General features: G+C 38.1%; 1 protein-coding gene across 1 annotated transcript in view; it reads left to right on the forward strand.

Moving 5' to 3' along the window:
• COPB2 (COPI coat complex subunit beta 2) overlaps positions 1-12,944 on the forward strand; it is a 31,045-nt gene extending 18,101 nt beyond the window's left edge. Inside the window, exons 11-22 of the mRNA XM_067737673.1 lie at positions 194-282; positions 373-479; positions 1,549-1,692; positions 2,339-2,469; positions 2,739-2,946; positions 8,750-8,860; positions 9,899-10,113; positions 11,487-11,579; positions 11,668-11,848; positions 12,035-12,103; positions 12,256-12,324; positions 12,579-12,944. Coding sequence (XP_067593774.1) covers positions 194-282; positions 373-479; positions 1,549-1,692; positions 2,339-2,469; positions 2,739-2,946; positions 8,750-8,860; positions 9,899-10,113; positions 11,487-11,579; positions 11,668-11,848; positions 12,035-12,103; positions 12,256-12,324; positions 12,579-12,674 — 1,513 coding nt within the window. The 3' untranslated portion in view covers positions 12,675-12,944. The remainder of the gene's footprint in view (positions 1-193; positions 283-372; positions 480-1,548; positions 1,693-2,338; positions 2,470-2,738; positions 2,947-8,749; positions 8,861-9,898; positions 10,114-11,486; positions 11,580-11,667; positions 11,849-12,034; positions 12,104-12,255; positions 12,325-12,578) is intronic.
• The last annotated feature ends 349 nt before the right edge of the window (positions 12,945-13,293 follow it).

The following is a 13,293-nucleotide window of genomic DNA, read 5'->3' on the forward strand; positions in this document are numbered from 1 at the left end:
TTTGTCCAACTGTAAGCAGGTCACTGATCTCTCAGGAAAAAATATAATACTGAATTTTCAACTATTAATTTTATATTTTTGCATAATTCACTACTCACATATATTTGAAGATATTTGTAACATTTGGTGGAATTGCAGTTTAGTATATACATAATATGCTATGTTTGCTTTCCTTTTTTTTCCCACCCCCCAGATATGCAATAAGAGAGAGCAACAGTGTTGTAAAGATATTTAAGAACTTTAAGGAAAAAAAATCATTTAAACCAGATTTTGGAGCTGAAAGTGAGTGCTGTTTATATATGATACAATTTTAGAAGCTTTGTAATGGCTCAAAAACATCTAAAGATGTAAAATTTTTTTTGTTCTTTTTAGGTATCTATGGAGGCTTCTTACTGGGAGTCAGATCTGTAAATGGCTTAGCTTTCTATGACTGGGACAACACAGAACTCATACGCAGAATTGAAATTCAGCCCAAACACGTGAGCTCCCTCCATTACTGTTTTTGGAGTGTACATCTTTGTGACAAGCTCTGAGTCCCTGAGGCCAAAAAACATCCTTGTACCCTGCTGTCCCTGTTCCATTGTGCTGGACACAGTGCCATGTACCTCAGGATTGCTTAGAAAAGGAGAGTCGTGGTATTTGAGTGAGGCAGTAGATGTTGGGCTTTTTGAAAAGTATAAAAAGTTATACAAATGCCAAGTGCTGTTCATATTTTAAATGGTTTTAATGCTTTGAAGATAAGTAGCCAGGGAGTTCTTGACCTGGAAGGGCCTACAAGTCTCCCACTCAGTTCAGAAAGCCTTTTCATACTTTACCTGATAATGGCTGTTTAAAATTTAGGTAGCCATTCTCCAGTGACAAAGTTTTCAACCTTTACATCTGCCTGCTTCTTTGACAACTTTAACTGTCAGGAAATTATCTGTGGAGGCAAATCCACCTCCCCAGGGTCCTGGTTCTGTCTTCTAGAGCATGCATTTTCAGCAGGGGGACGTCGTCCCCTAGGGGGAAGAAATTGGTTCCTGAAACCAATTGATGAAAAAAAGTACTCTCTTTATCTATAAAGCATAGATGCTCATATGTTTATACACATTATGTGTTTGTGTACCTTATGTATATGTTTATGTATTAATATATGTACAGACATATAGTATCTGTGATACTAAAACTTCAGGGGAAGATGATTGGGAAAAAAATGCCTAAAAAAAGTTTGGGGTGGGGGTCATAATGGGAAAGAAAAAAAAGAGTGTGAAACACTATTCTAGAGCAATAGGGAACAGGCTAGTGCTCCTCTGAATCTCAGCACACCTGGCACTTACTGCCCGCGCTCCTTGCTGCCTCCCTTAGGTCTTTCCATTTCTATGAATGGAACAGTACTGCCCTGTCCACCCTCCCAAATATGTGTGTATGTACATGACAAAATTGTTAAGTGTATACTTAGTATCTTAATGTAGGAAGATAAATCTTGTAGGAAACAAAGTGTATGCAGTTTGTCATACTCACTTAGAAATCCGAAATCATTTATCTGTGTTTTTGTTTGTCATGTTGCAGATTTTCTGGTCTGACTCTGGAGAGCTAGTCTGTATTGCCACTGAAGAGTCATTTTTTATCCTTAAATATCTGTCGGAAAAAGTTTTGGCTGCACAGGAAACACATGAGGGAGTTACTGAAGATGGCATTGAAGATGGCTTTGAAGTAATTGCATCAGCACAACTTTAGCTTTGTTTTTAAATGATTTATATTCTTATAGCAGAACTTCACTCATTGTAACATTTTACTATAAAATAGGTTTGGGGAAATTAATAAGCATTTAAGGAGTTACGGTAAAATGTGAAAATTAAAATCTTGGCTCAGAGATCAGGGTCTGAAAGTATTTGTTCAAAAGAAATTTGTGCTTTGATTTTAGGAAACCTTTAGACTAACTTTGATTATCTTTCAGTAAGGAAATTAGAAGGTGTTTTGGTCTTAAGATAGTTTAGCCAGAGTTATTTGAAATGAGCTCTCAAATGTAAAGATAAATCGTCCATTGTGGAGGTGTCTTGGAAGACATTTTGAAATACTTATTATGCCAGTCTCATGTATGTTAGGAGTTTAGATCAACACATTCTTAGATTACAGCTTTGACGCAACAGTGAGATTTTACAGTACAGATACTCATCCAGGAATCTGTTCTTAAATGAAGAAAGTAGAAATTCCAAGGAAAGATTTTCTTTCTTGAAATAGGATTCTTTCTTTGCATTTCTTATTTTACGTATCACCCCTAATTATATTCAGTTTTTTGTCATTGACAGGATTCCTGTTGCTGAATAAGATAATAATAGACTTTATTCTTTTCCTGCAGGTTCTTGGTGAGATTCAGGAAATCGTGAAAACCGGGCTGTGGGTAGGCGACTGCTTCATTTACACAAGTTCTGTGAACAGATTAAATTATTATGTCGGAGGAGAAATAGTCACCATTGCCCACTTGGACAGGTAGCTGAGTATCGTTTTGCTTTTGTCTTCAGCATCCTAAATTTAAAAGCATACTTTTTAAACATAAAACCAGTTGCTGGCTTTTAACAATGATAGGCCTGATTTTTCAGTGTTATCGTTTTAATAGATGGCAATTGCTAACCAAATTGCATCAATCAAATGGAAAGATTTTGAGCAAGAGGCAGAGTGAGTGAGTGACTGCAAGAGAGAGAGTGTGTGTATGTACTGACTTGGGCTTAGTTCTAAATTAGTTTCCGTTTCTCTTACAGGACGATGTATCTCCTGGGCTATATTCCTAAAGACAACAGGCTTTATCTGGGGGATAAGGAACTCAACATCGTTAGCTACTCCCTGCTGGTTTCAGTGCTGGAATACCAGACAGCTGTCATGCGGAGAGACTTCAGCATGGCTGATAAGGTCCTTCCGACCATTCCCAAAGAGCAGAGGACCAGAGTTGCTCACTTCTTGGAAAAGCAGGTAAGGGGGTGGGGGTTGTTTGTTTGTTTTGTATGTGTTTTTGAAAACCAGCAATTTGAAAGAATGTTAATACAAATTTGAAGAACTTTACTTCTTAACTGCCACTGATTTCCTTATGGCAATGGAATTTCTCTTGTAAATTTAAGTCACTTGTTACACTCCTCCTCCTCCTTTCTCATTGCCCTTCGCATCCTCTTTAAATGTTGGAGGTGATTACTAGTCTTCCCTTTTTGTAGACTGCTTTTCCGTTCTATCATTATTTTCATTTCTATGCTGCATTTTTCTCTATCCTAGGTGGCTTCTCTCTCTGTCTCTGTCTCTCTCTCTTTGTAAAATATACATAAAATTTACCATTACTGATAAGCCTTTTCCTTAATGTAGCACTTTTTAGTATAAATTCAAAGTTATATGTGCACAAAGTACAACGTTTTGCAAGGCTTAGGAATAAAACAGCCCTCCCTCTCTCATTTCTCCTCCCTAGCGGTAATCACTTGTAATTCTTTTAGCTGACTCTGTTGGCATTTATTTTCACATGTCTAACATGCTTATATTGCTGTCTCTCAGCTTTAGGCATTTCTTGGGACTTTCCACTCTATACAAGATGAGGAATTTATCTTTCACTCCACCTGCTTCTACCACATACATGCCACATTCCTATTTCTTATCCTCCCAGTATAGTTACATCATAATTTTGATTAAATTGGTATTCATTGTTTATATTATTGTGGCTGTGTAAACACTGTTCATAGCTGAGCCATGTGATATATTATGGCAATAGCTTTCTCTTCTTGCAGTTGTTTGTTTTCCCTGGAGTTAATAATTGTTTCTTTTTTTAAAACTTTGCTTATTTTTCTATGTGCTTAGGGTTATTCTCCCTACTCTGATGGTTCTCCAGATTTCCTTGAAATCTCCTTTCAGTATGTTCAGTCTGCTTCAGGCTAAACTGGTTTCTGCCCTCATCATGGATATCCCCTCACCATCGTGTTGAGGCTTCCCTTTGGCTTTCTTGAGTTGGATCCGTTGTTTCCTATATTCCCTATCTTTCCTGGTTTACTCCCGCATTTTGCTGGAGTATGTCCTTCAGTAGTTTCCTGAGAAAAGGGTTATTTATTAATAGCAAGTAAATTTTTTTGTGACCTCGATTATCTGAAAGTGCCATTGTTCTACCTTAAAACATATTTGGCTATTTAACTGGATATAGAATTCTAGGTTGGAGATGATTTTCTCTCAGAATTTTGAAGACGAAACTCTTATTTTGCCTTCTGCCTTCTAGCTTCTAGTTGTTGAGGTCTAAAGCCATTTATATGCCTGATTCTTGGTACCTGATCTGTTTATTTCTCTTTGGAAGTTTTTCGGATCTTGTCCCTATTGTTCTGTGATGTTATCATGATGGTGGGCCTTGGTGTAGGGGTCAATTATTGTTCATTCTGCTGGGTATTAGATGAGCTCTCTTAACTGGAAACTCATTCCTTCTTTTTTTTTTTTTTTTCTGATACAGTGCCTGTGAAGTTGGCACTATTTTTATTTTTATTTTTTATTTTTTTAACATCTTTATTGGAGAATAATTGCTTTACAATGGTGTGTTAGTTTCTGCTTTACAACAAAATGAATCAGTTATATATATACATATGTTCCCATATCTCGTTCCTCTTGCGTCTCTCTCCCTCCCACTCTCCCTATCCCACCCCTCCAGGCGGTCACAAAGCACCGAGCTGATCTCCCTGTGCTATGCGGCTGCTTCCCACTAGCTATCTACCTTACGTTTGGTAGTGTATATATGTCCATGCCTCTCTCTCGCTTTGTCACACCTTATCCTTCCCCCTCCCCATATCCTCAAGTCCATTCTCTAGTAGGTCTGTGTCTTTATTCCTGTCTTACCCCTAGGTTCTTCATGACATTTTTTTTTCTTAAATTCCATATATATGTGTCAGCATACGGTATTTGTCTCTCTTTTTCTGACTTACTTCACTCTGTATGACAGACTCTAGGTCTATCCACCTCATTACAAATAGCTCAATTTTGTTTCTTTTTATGGCTGAGTAATATTCCATTGTATATATGTGCCACATCTTCTTTATCCATTCATCCGATGGTGGACACTTAGGTTGTTTCCATCTCCGGGCTATTGTAAATAGAGCTGCAATGAACATTTTGGTACATGACTCTTTTTGAATTATGGTTTTCTCAGGGTATATGCCCAGTAGTGGGATTGCTGGGTCATATGGTAGTTCTATTTGTAGTTTTTTAAGGAACCCTCATACTGTTCTCCATAGTGGCTGTATCAATTTACATTCCCACCAACAGTGCAGGAGGGTTCCCTTTTCTCCACACCCTCTCCAGCATTTATTGTTTCTAGATTTTTTTGATGATGGCCATTCTGACTGGTGTGAGATGATATCTCATTGTAGTTTGGTTTGCATTTCTCTAATGATTAGTGATGTTGAGCATTCTTTCATGTGTTTGTTGGCAGTCTGTATATCTTCTTTGGAGAAATGTCTATTTAGGTCTTCTGCCCATTTTTGGATTGGGTTTTTTTGTTGTTGTTGTTATTAAGCTGCATGAGCTGCTTATAAATTTTGGAGAGTAATCCTTTGTCAGTTTCTTCATTTGCAAATATTTTCTCCCATTCTGAGGGTTGTCTTTTGGTCTTGCTTATGGTTTCCTTTGCTGTGCGAAAGCTTTGAAGCTTCATTAGGTCCCATTTGTTTATTTTTGTTTTTATTTCCATTTCTCTAGGAGGTGGGTCAAAAAGGATCTTGCTGTGATTTATGTCATAGAGTGTCCTGCCTATGTTTTCCTCTAAGAGTTTGATAGTTTCTGGCCTTACATTTAGGTCTTTAATCCATTTTGAGCTTATTTTTGTGTATGGTGTTAGGGAGTGATCTAATCTCATACTTTTGCATGTACCTGTCCAGTTTTCCCAGTACCACTTATTGAAGAGGCTGTCCTTTCTCCACTGTACATTCCTGCCTCCTTTATCAAAGATAAGGTGACCATATGTGCGTGGGTTTACCTCTGGGCTTTCTATCTTGTTTCATTGAGCTATATTTCTGTTTTTGTGCCAGTACCATACTGTCTTGATTACTGTAGCTTTGTAGTATAGTTTGAAGTCAGGGAGCCTGATTCCTCCAGCTCCGTTTTTCGTTCTCAAGATTGCTTTGGCTATTCGGGGTCTTTTGTGTTTCCATACAAATTGTGAAATTTTTTGTTCTAGTTCTGTGAAAAATGCCAGTGGTAGTTTGATAGGGATTGCATTGAATCTGTAGATTGCTTTGGGTAGTAGAGTCATTTTCACAATGTTGATTCTTCCAATCCAAGAACATGGTATATCTCTCCATCTATTTGTATCATCTTTAATTTCTTTCATCAGTGTCTTATAATTTTCTGCATACAGGTCTTTTGTCTCCTTAGGTAGGTTTATTCCTAGATATTTTATTCTTTTTGTGCAGTGGTAAATGGGAGTGTTTTCTTGATTTCACGTTCAGATTTTTCATCATTACTGTATAGGTCATTCCTTCATTTTTGAGAGATTTTCTTGAATCATTTCTCTGTTGATTTCCTTCCTTTGTTTTCTATATTCTCTCTGTGCAACTGTTATTCAGATGTTGGACCTCTTGCACTGGTTTTCTCATTTTGTTATTCGTGGACTTTTTAAATCTTGTTTATGGATCAGAGTTTGTCTTCATACCCTCTGTAAGGGTATGAATGATAGTTTTTGTTGTTGAGTTTTCTTTTCCCCTTATGTGGTATGCTTTCTTCAGATTGCTGTTATTGGTTCATTTTGATCTCTGTCTTTCCTTTTAAAGATTTTCCTCAGGTATCTGATGATCTTTGGGCACTCATTTAAGAGTGGAGGTCTAAGAAGCAGGTCAAAAGATCTGAGTTTATGGGTGAATTTATTGGCTGGACTAAAAATATGTGATGTGGCTGGGCCTTTTGATTGGGGAGCCTCAATCAGTATCAGTATCTTCATCTAATGAATTTAATGACTCTTCACTTATTCATTTAGTGAATTTAATGAGCACTTAGTATTGTACCAGGCACTGTTCAGGCTGGCATATGGCCCTCGTTGACATTTTAGCATTTTTAAGTCTTACCCCTTTGACTGGTTAGTTTACAGAGAAGCTCCCCAATCACCATCCTTGTGCGGGCTGAGCAGAGTATGACTTGGTGTCTCAGTATTTAGTATTTCAAATATTTAGTGTCAACATCTATTCTTATAATCTCCTGTTTTCCTTTTGCCACTCAGCACTCCTTCTGGGTGTGCAGGGATCCCTCAGACTGGAGACCCTCTAGTTTACTCTCTCCAAAGAACAAGATTCCTGTCTTCTGTGTGTGTCGAGAGGTCGAGGCAGGGAGCGGAGTGGGGACCTGGGGTATCTAACGGCTTCTTATATAGACTTTCAGGTAGTTTTGTTTATTTGCTGGTTTTAGCACTACCCTTCACAAGACACCTCTGGGATTCTGAGGTGTGAATCAGGTTGTTTCTATGCTGTCTTCACTCCTGATTTAGGGATTAGTCCTCTCTCGTGTTTTAACTTGAATGTTTGTACTCCTCCACCAGCTTTCAAGCTTCCAAAATTGTTACTCATGTCTCTGCTGCCTTTATGTGTGTCCTTGGGAGTTTATGCTTTTAAAAAAGAACCCCCTAAGTGTCATTTCAGTGGGGATTTGCAGGAAAGCAAAAGTAAGTGTATATAGCCCACCTCATTTCATCTGCTTTGCCCTCACCTATATCTGACTAGTTCTATAGATCTTCCTCCACTCTTGGATTTTATATTGTCTACATCAGTGCTAGGGAAGAAAGGGAGTAATGCAGATTATTCAGAATGCCTTGTTACATTGTACTCCTGGGAGAATGGAGGGAGGGGCAGCTTGTATAGTCTGGGAAGTTATTTTAAACACAGTGATACAGCAATGCTGAATATCTACCCAAACAGAACTCAGACAGCTGTCCAGCTTCTCCCTCCTGACCACCCCCTAACAGAGCATTCACTCTCAGTCTGAGGAAGTCTCATATACCACATCCCTGGAGCTGAAGAACTTACCCATAGGGCAGACCCCATCAGCCCTGTTTGTCTTGGGGGAGAGGCTAATGTAGTAATTACAGTAGTTGGTTTAAAAGCTTGTTGCTGATGACTGGAGCATGGGAAGGCAGTTTTAGACTTCTGTGCTCTGGAATACTTGCTCATGAGTAAACTGGACATGAGACCAACAGTAAAGGCATAGGTAATGACACCAGATCAATATCAGGACCTGAAAGCAAAATGTTTGCTAAATGACCTGCAGATGATAGAAAATTGGAAGGTTTTACATTCGACTTCCTTTTCTCTGAGGCACTGGACTAGATCTCTAAGGCCCAGCTCGGAGATTACGGACAGCTAGGTTTACACCACTGTGTCTGTCTTTCTCTTTTTGAAGTGGCTCTTGTTCAGTCAACTTTCCAAAATCCTTTTCTTTTTGACATTCGTTTACTTTTACATTTCTAAATTTTACTGGTTGTTGTTTTACTTGAGTTTATCAAGCATTGGTCAGCTCCCACTGCTTAGAAAACAGTAGATGTTGTGTGACTGAATTTTGTCTGCCCTGTTTTTTACCAGTTAATTTAACAACTCCTTAATTTTTCTGTCTTCTAATTGAAGAGTATTTTTTATTTGTTACTTTGTTTAAGTAATGGGGCTTCCAGTGTCAGCAGCCTATTTAGTTTGAGAGAGCAATGGATTGTTTGCCATGTGTGTGCACTGTATATGTAGACTACACACACAGGTTTTTCTGTACATAAACACGTATTTTATCTGTTTAGGGCTTCAAGCAGCAAGCTCTTACAGTATCCACAGACCCTGAGCATCGCTTCGAACTTGCTCTTCAGCTTGGAGAACTAAAAATTGCGTACCAATTAGCAGTGGAAGCAGAGGTATGTACTAATCTATGATTTTTTGTAACTGATGGAAGGGTCAGTAGGTACTTACATGTGTTTACTATAAGTTGTGTTTTAAAGATTTCTGAAATGCAAATTAGTGACTCATTTTGGTGAGGTTGTTGCCTTTCTTTGGTCTTCTTAAAAAATAAATTATATTTATCTTTGCATAAATTAAATGGATTGTATTGGAGATATATATTATTATATTCTTATTAATATATTCTTAGCATTCTAATTTAAGAAAAAGTGGGTTTTTTTTAATATTACATGAGATCTGTTTTGGAAGAGAAGGAAAGCTAGAAGATAGTAGATAAAGGAGTCTGGAACTCTAAAAGGATGCAGACACAGCAGTAATTTGCCAATATCCCAAACTAGTGAGGAAGATGTTGGTTTTAAAGAAGGGTTTTGACATTTTGAGACAGTTTGATGACATTTTTATGGATCGTTGTATATTTTGTATACTGAGGGCTCCCAGTTGTGGTTTAAGTCTAGCATTTACTGGTAAATTCATTTCAGATGTACTAAATAAATTTTAGCTATGTTAAGATCATCCAAATGAGCAGCATTTTATTTGATTTCTGAGAAGCTACAAATGACAGAAATAATATTTATTATTAAATATTTAAGGACATAAAAAGTTTTTTCTGCTTTCAAAAAATGGTATTACATCGTTCCTTAAAATAATTACAGTCTTTATTACCTTAAAACTCGTTAGTTTTAGTTTCACTGTGTAATTAAAAAATAAAAATATAATGGGCTGATGATTATTCACATGCAGCATTAAATTTGTGTTTGAATTAATCTTATGTATGTGAATAATTTCAGTTTCCTCATTATACATTTTGTCATTCCGTTCTTAATTTGATAGAACCTACTTAAGCACAGCTCAGTATACATAAAATATGTATTTTATAATTATAGAAAATATAAAATTGTTATTACAGTAATGTTCAGACTAACAGAATAATGTTGATGTTGGAAATTCAGATGTTTATTTAAAGATATTTTAATGTGGAATCTCTTTTCTTACAGTCAGAACAGAAGTGGAAACAACTTGCTGAACTTGCCATTAGTAAATGCCAATTTGGCCTAGCCCAGGAGTGCCTGCACCATGCACAGGATTATGGGGGTCTGTTGCTTTTGGCCACTGCCTCTGGAAATGCTACTATGGTGAACAAGCTAGCAGAGGGTGCGGAGAGAGACGGCAAGAATAATGTGGCATTCATGAGCTACTTTTTACAGGGCAAGTAAGTATTAACCCAAGGTCTAAAAGAGGTGGGCACAGTAATAAAGCACTGACTTCAGGGGTGGTCTTTGGAGAGGAGCATGAAGAAGGAACCCTGGAGAGAGCGCTGATGCCTGGCCAAGTGGTGCTGCTGACGGGAGCAGGCAGGACGACAGTGCTGCTTTGGAAGAACTCAGAGGATGCTCTTCAGCAAAGGATGCTCTTACCACTAACATTAGGTCTGATGTTTGAGCAAAAGGAGCTGCTCAGGGAGGCTCAACTGGGAGAAATGGTAAACCCCTTTCTCAACAGCCCTGCCACTTACTGGCGAAGGTATTTTATTTAATGAAGGCAGGAGGCTGTTGGGCTGCTTGCTTCATTTGGTACCTGAACGGCAGGTGATTTTACCCAAGTTGAATAATTCTGATCTGCTTACAACAAAAATAAGGCGGATGAGGATGCCAGTTACTTTTAGATTCGATTTCAACTATAAAGCATAAAAATGTCATGTATTAGAAAGTCTAGCAGTTAGTGCATATCAGATCATTAGTTGACCATATGATGAAATAAAACACACAAGTATTCATTAACTTTGCCCTACATACTTTTTAAACCTCGCACTGAATCAGAGAAACTTTGAATGTGTTTTTTATAACATATGTATGTGTAAATTTATATACCTGTAAGAATAGGTCCACTATTTCTTATCAATAACTCAAAAACCCAAAAACATTGAGAATATTTTATTTGGTGGCAAAACTTGGCCTAAACGCTGAAGTGTTATTATTAGTTGCTTTTATGCCACTTGGTTTGTTTTTATTGCATTTAGTATTCGTGTTATAGCAGAATACTGATGTGTGTGACTCTGATGCTGAGGGTATTATCGAACGTATGGTATATGTACTTTCTAAAATCCAAAAAATTCTGAGTTCTAAAGCATGTTATCCACTTTATCAAACTTACCCAAGAAAAAGTTAAAATTAAAAAAAGAAAATGGACACCTGGATATTTTCCTACTGGGCACCACTGGATTGTCCAGCACAGTCCATGTTAGAGATGCTGCCCTCAAAACTGTATTTGTGAAACCGAGTTTCTGCCTTCATATTCTGAAGCCCGTAAGTGTGCTCATCTAAGCTTCCTTGTTTTAAAAAGCCCCTTTAGATTCTTCTTAGGGAAGTTAAGGAGATTGAAAAATCTCTCACACTCCTGGAGTCCGTTATGTAACACACTGGTGATGACAAGTTAGTGGCTCAGTGACAGAAAAGAGGTGTATGTGTGAGAGTTGGAGAGGAAGTGCTGACTTGCCAGCACTAAACCCACATGTCTTTAATGTGTTAAGTGCCATTATTATAGCGTTTATTCTTGGTAACAGTGCCTCTCCTTTTTAATCTTTAGGCTTGATGCTTGCCTGGAGCTCTTGATTAGAACTGGACGACTGCCAGAAGCTGCCTTCCTGGCACGGACTTACTTACCCAGTCAGGTTTCAAGGTACAGACTTTTCATTTTAGGAAGAAATGTTTCAGATAAAAACAGAGCCCCTAACAGTCTCCCAATGGTTCTATGATATCTGTAATAGGGTGGTGAAACTCTGGAGAGAAAATCTCTCAAAAGTCAATCAGAAAGCAGCAGAATCCCTTGCTGATCCAACAGAATATGAAAACCTTTTTCCTGGATTAAAAGAAGCCTTCATTGTAGAAGAATGGGTGAAGGAAACACATGCTGACCTGTGGCCAGCCAAACAATACCCACTTGTCACGGTGAGTGCCTGGGGTGCCTCATCCCATGTGACTACGGGGTGGAAGGGCATTCACGACTTAAGGTTTTGAACTGCATCACATACATTATGGTTCGATTAGGAGCTAGTATCTGGGATTTAGGCCAAGTTTATAGATGAATTATGCTTTCAGAATATCTCATTTCATCATTGCTTTATTCTCTGATAGCCAAATGAAGAAAGAAATGTTATGGAAGAGGCAAAAGGCTTTCAGCCCTCAAGATCTGCATCTCAGCAGGTCAGTCAGACATGAGAAAGTCTGGCTGAGATTTGGTGATTTTAAGTACCATTTCCCACTTCCTAATCCTCGTCTGCCTTCCCTTCGGGAAAAATTTCAAATTCCTAAACAGATTCCTTTGTTTTTATGTGTGTTTCTACTTGGGTTTTCAGGAACTTGATGGGAAACCTGCTTCTCCTACTCCTGTTATTGTGGCCCCCCACACAGACAAAGAAGAAAAGGTACGGACATCATACCCAACTTCCTATTGGACCCCAGCCTCACCCTCCCTCCTCGCAAATGTCTGCAGGATGTGCAGGCCTCTGCGTTTTAAGTGATGTAATCAGTTTCAGAGCAGGGGTTCTGAAATGAGAAAATGTCCCCTTTTGACTGTTGTTTTAGTTCTCTTTGGTTCATGAATCACAGATAACTCTTCTTTAATAACTTTGCTTTAACACAGTACTATATAACTCACCCTCTTCCTTTTTCTTTGCAGAGTTTACTTGAACTGGAAGTAGATTTGGATAATTTGGAATTAGAAGATATTGACACAACAGATATCAACCTGGATGAAGATATTTTGGATGACTGAATAATGTTTCCCATTTACTCAACTAAACAGATCATTATTATGGACAGGTATTGATCATCACCCTGACCACAGTGCTTTGGACTCTGAGAAACTCCTTAGATTTTTATATGCAGATGCTGTGGCCCACTGGGAGCACAATGCCCTCATCTTCGGAGGAGTTTATGTGCAGCATCTAAATCACAATGTTTCCTTGTTAACTAAGACTGCTGTGGGCTTTGATTTTTTTCATACTGTCATTAAGACCATATCTCATAAAATCTTTTGAATTAATGAAGATACTTCAAAGTTTCCTTTCTGCATAATGAAAATAGGATTCTAGTTTTAGAAGGCTGAGCCAAAACTACACCTCACCTAGGGATCAGCCCGCATTTTCTTTTCTTTGAATAAGTATTTTCAAATACCATCAATCACATTTTTCTTAGAACTGAATATCCATGCTAAACCATTTTCCTTGACCTCATGGCATTATTCCTCTCTATGTAGCTTTCTTATGCCTTGCCCTGACTTTGTCTGGTAGGTACCCGTTTCTGGAATCAGGGTCTGAAACTCCAGCTCCTCTGACCTCATTAAGCTGGGCTCTAGTTAAATTACCGACTGACTGGCCCATTTGGTAACACAG

This window comes from Pseudorca crassidens, chromosome 5 (assembly GCF_039906515.1).
Source record: "Pseudorca crassidens isolate mPseCra1 chromosome 5, mPseCra1.hap1, whole genome shotgun sequence".
Classification (NCBI taxonomy): Eukaryota; Metazoa; Chordata; class Mammalia; order Artiodactyla; family Delphinidae; genus Pseudorca; species Pseudorca crassidens.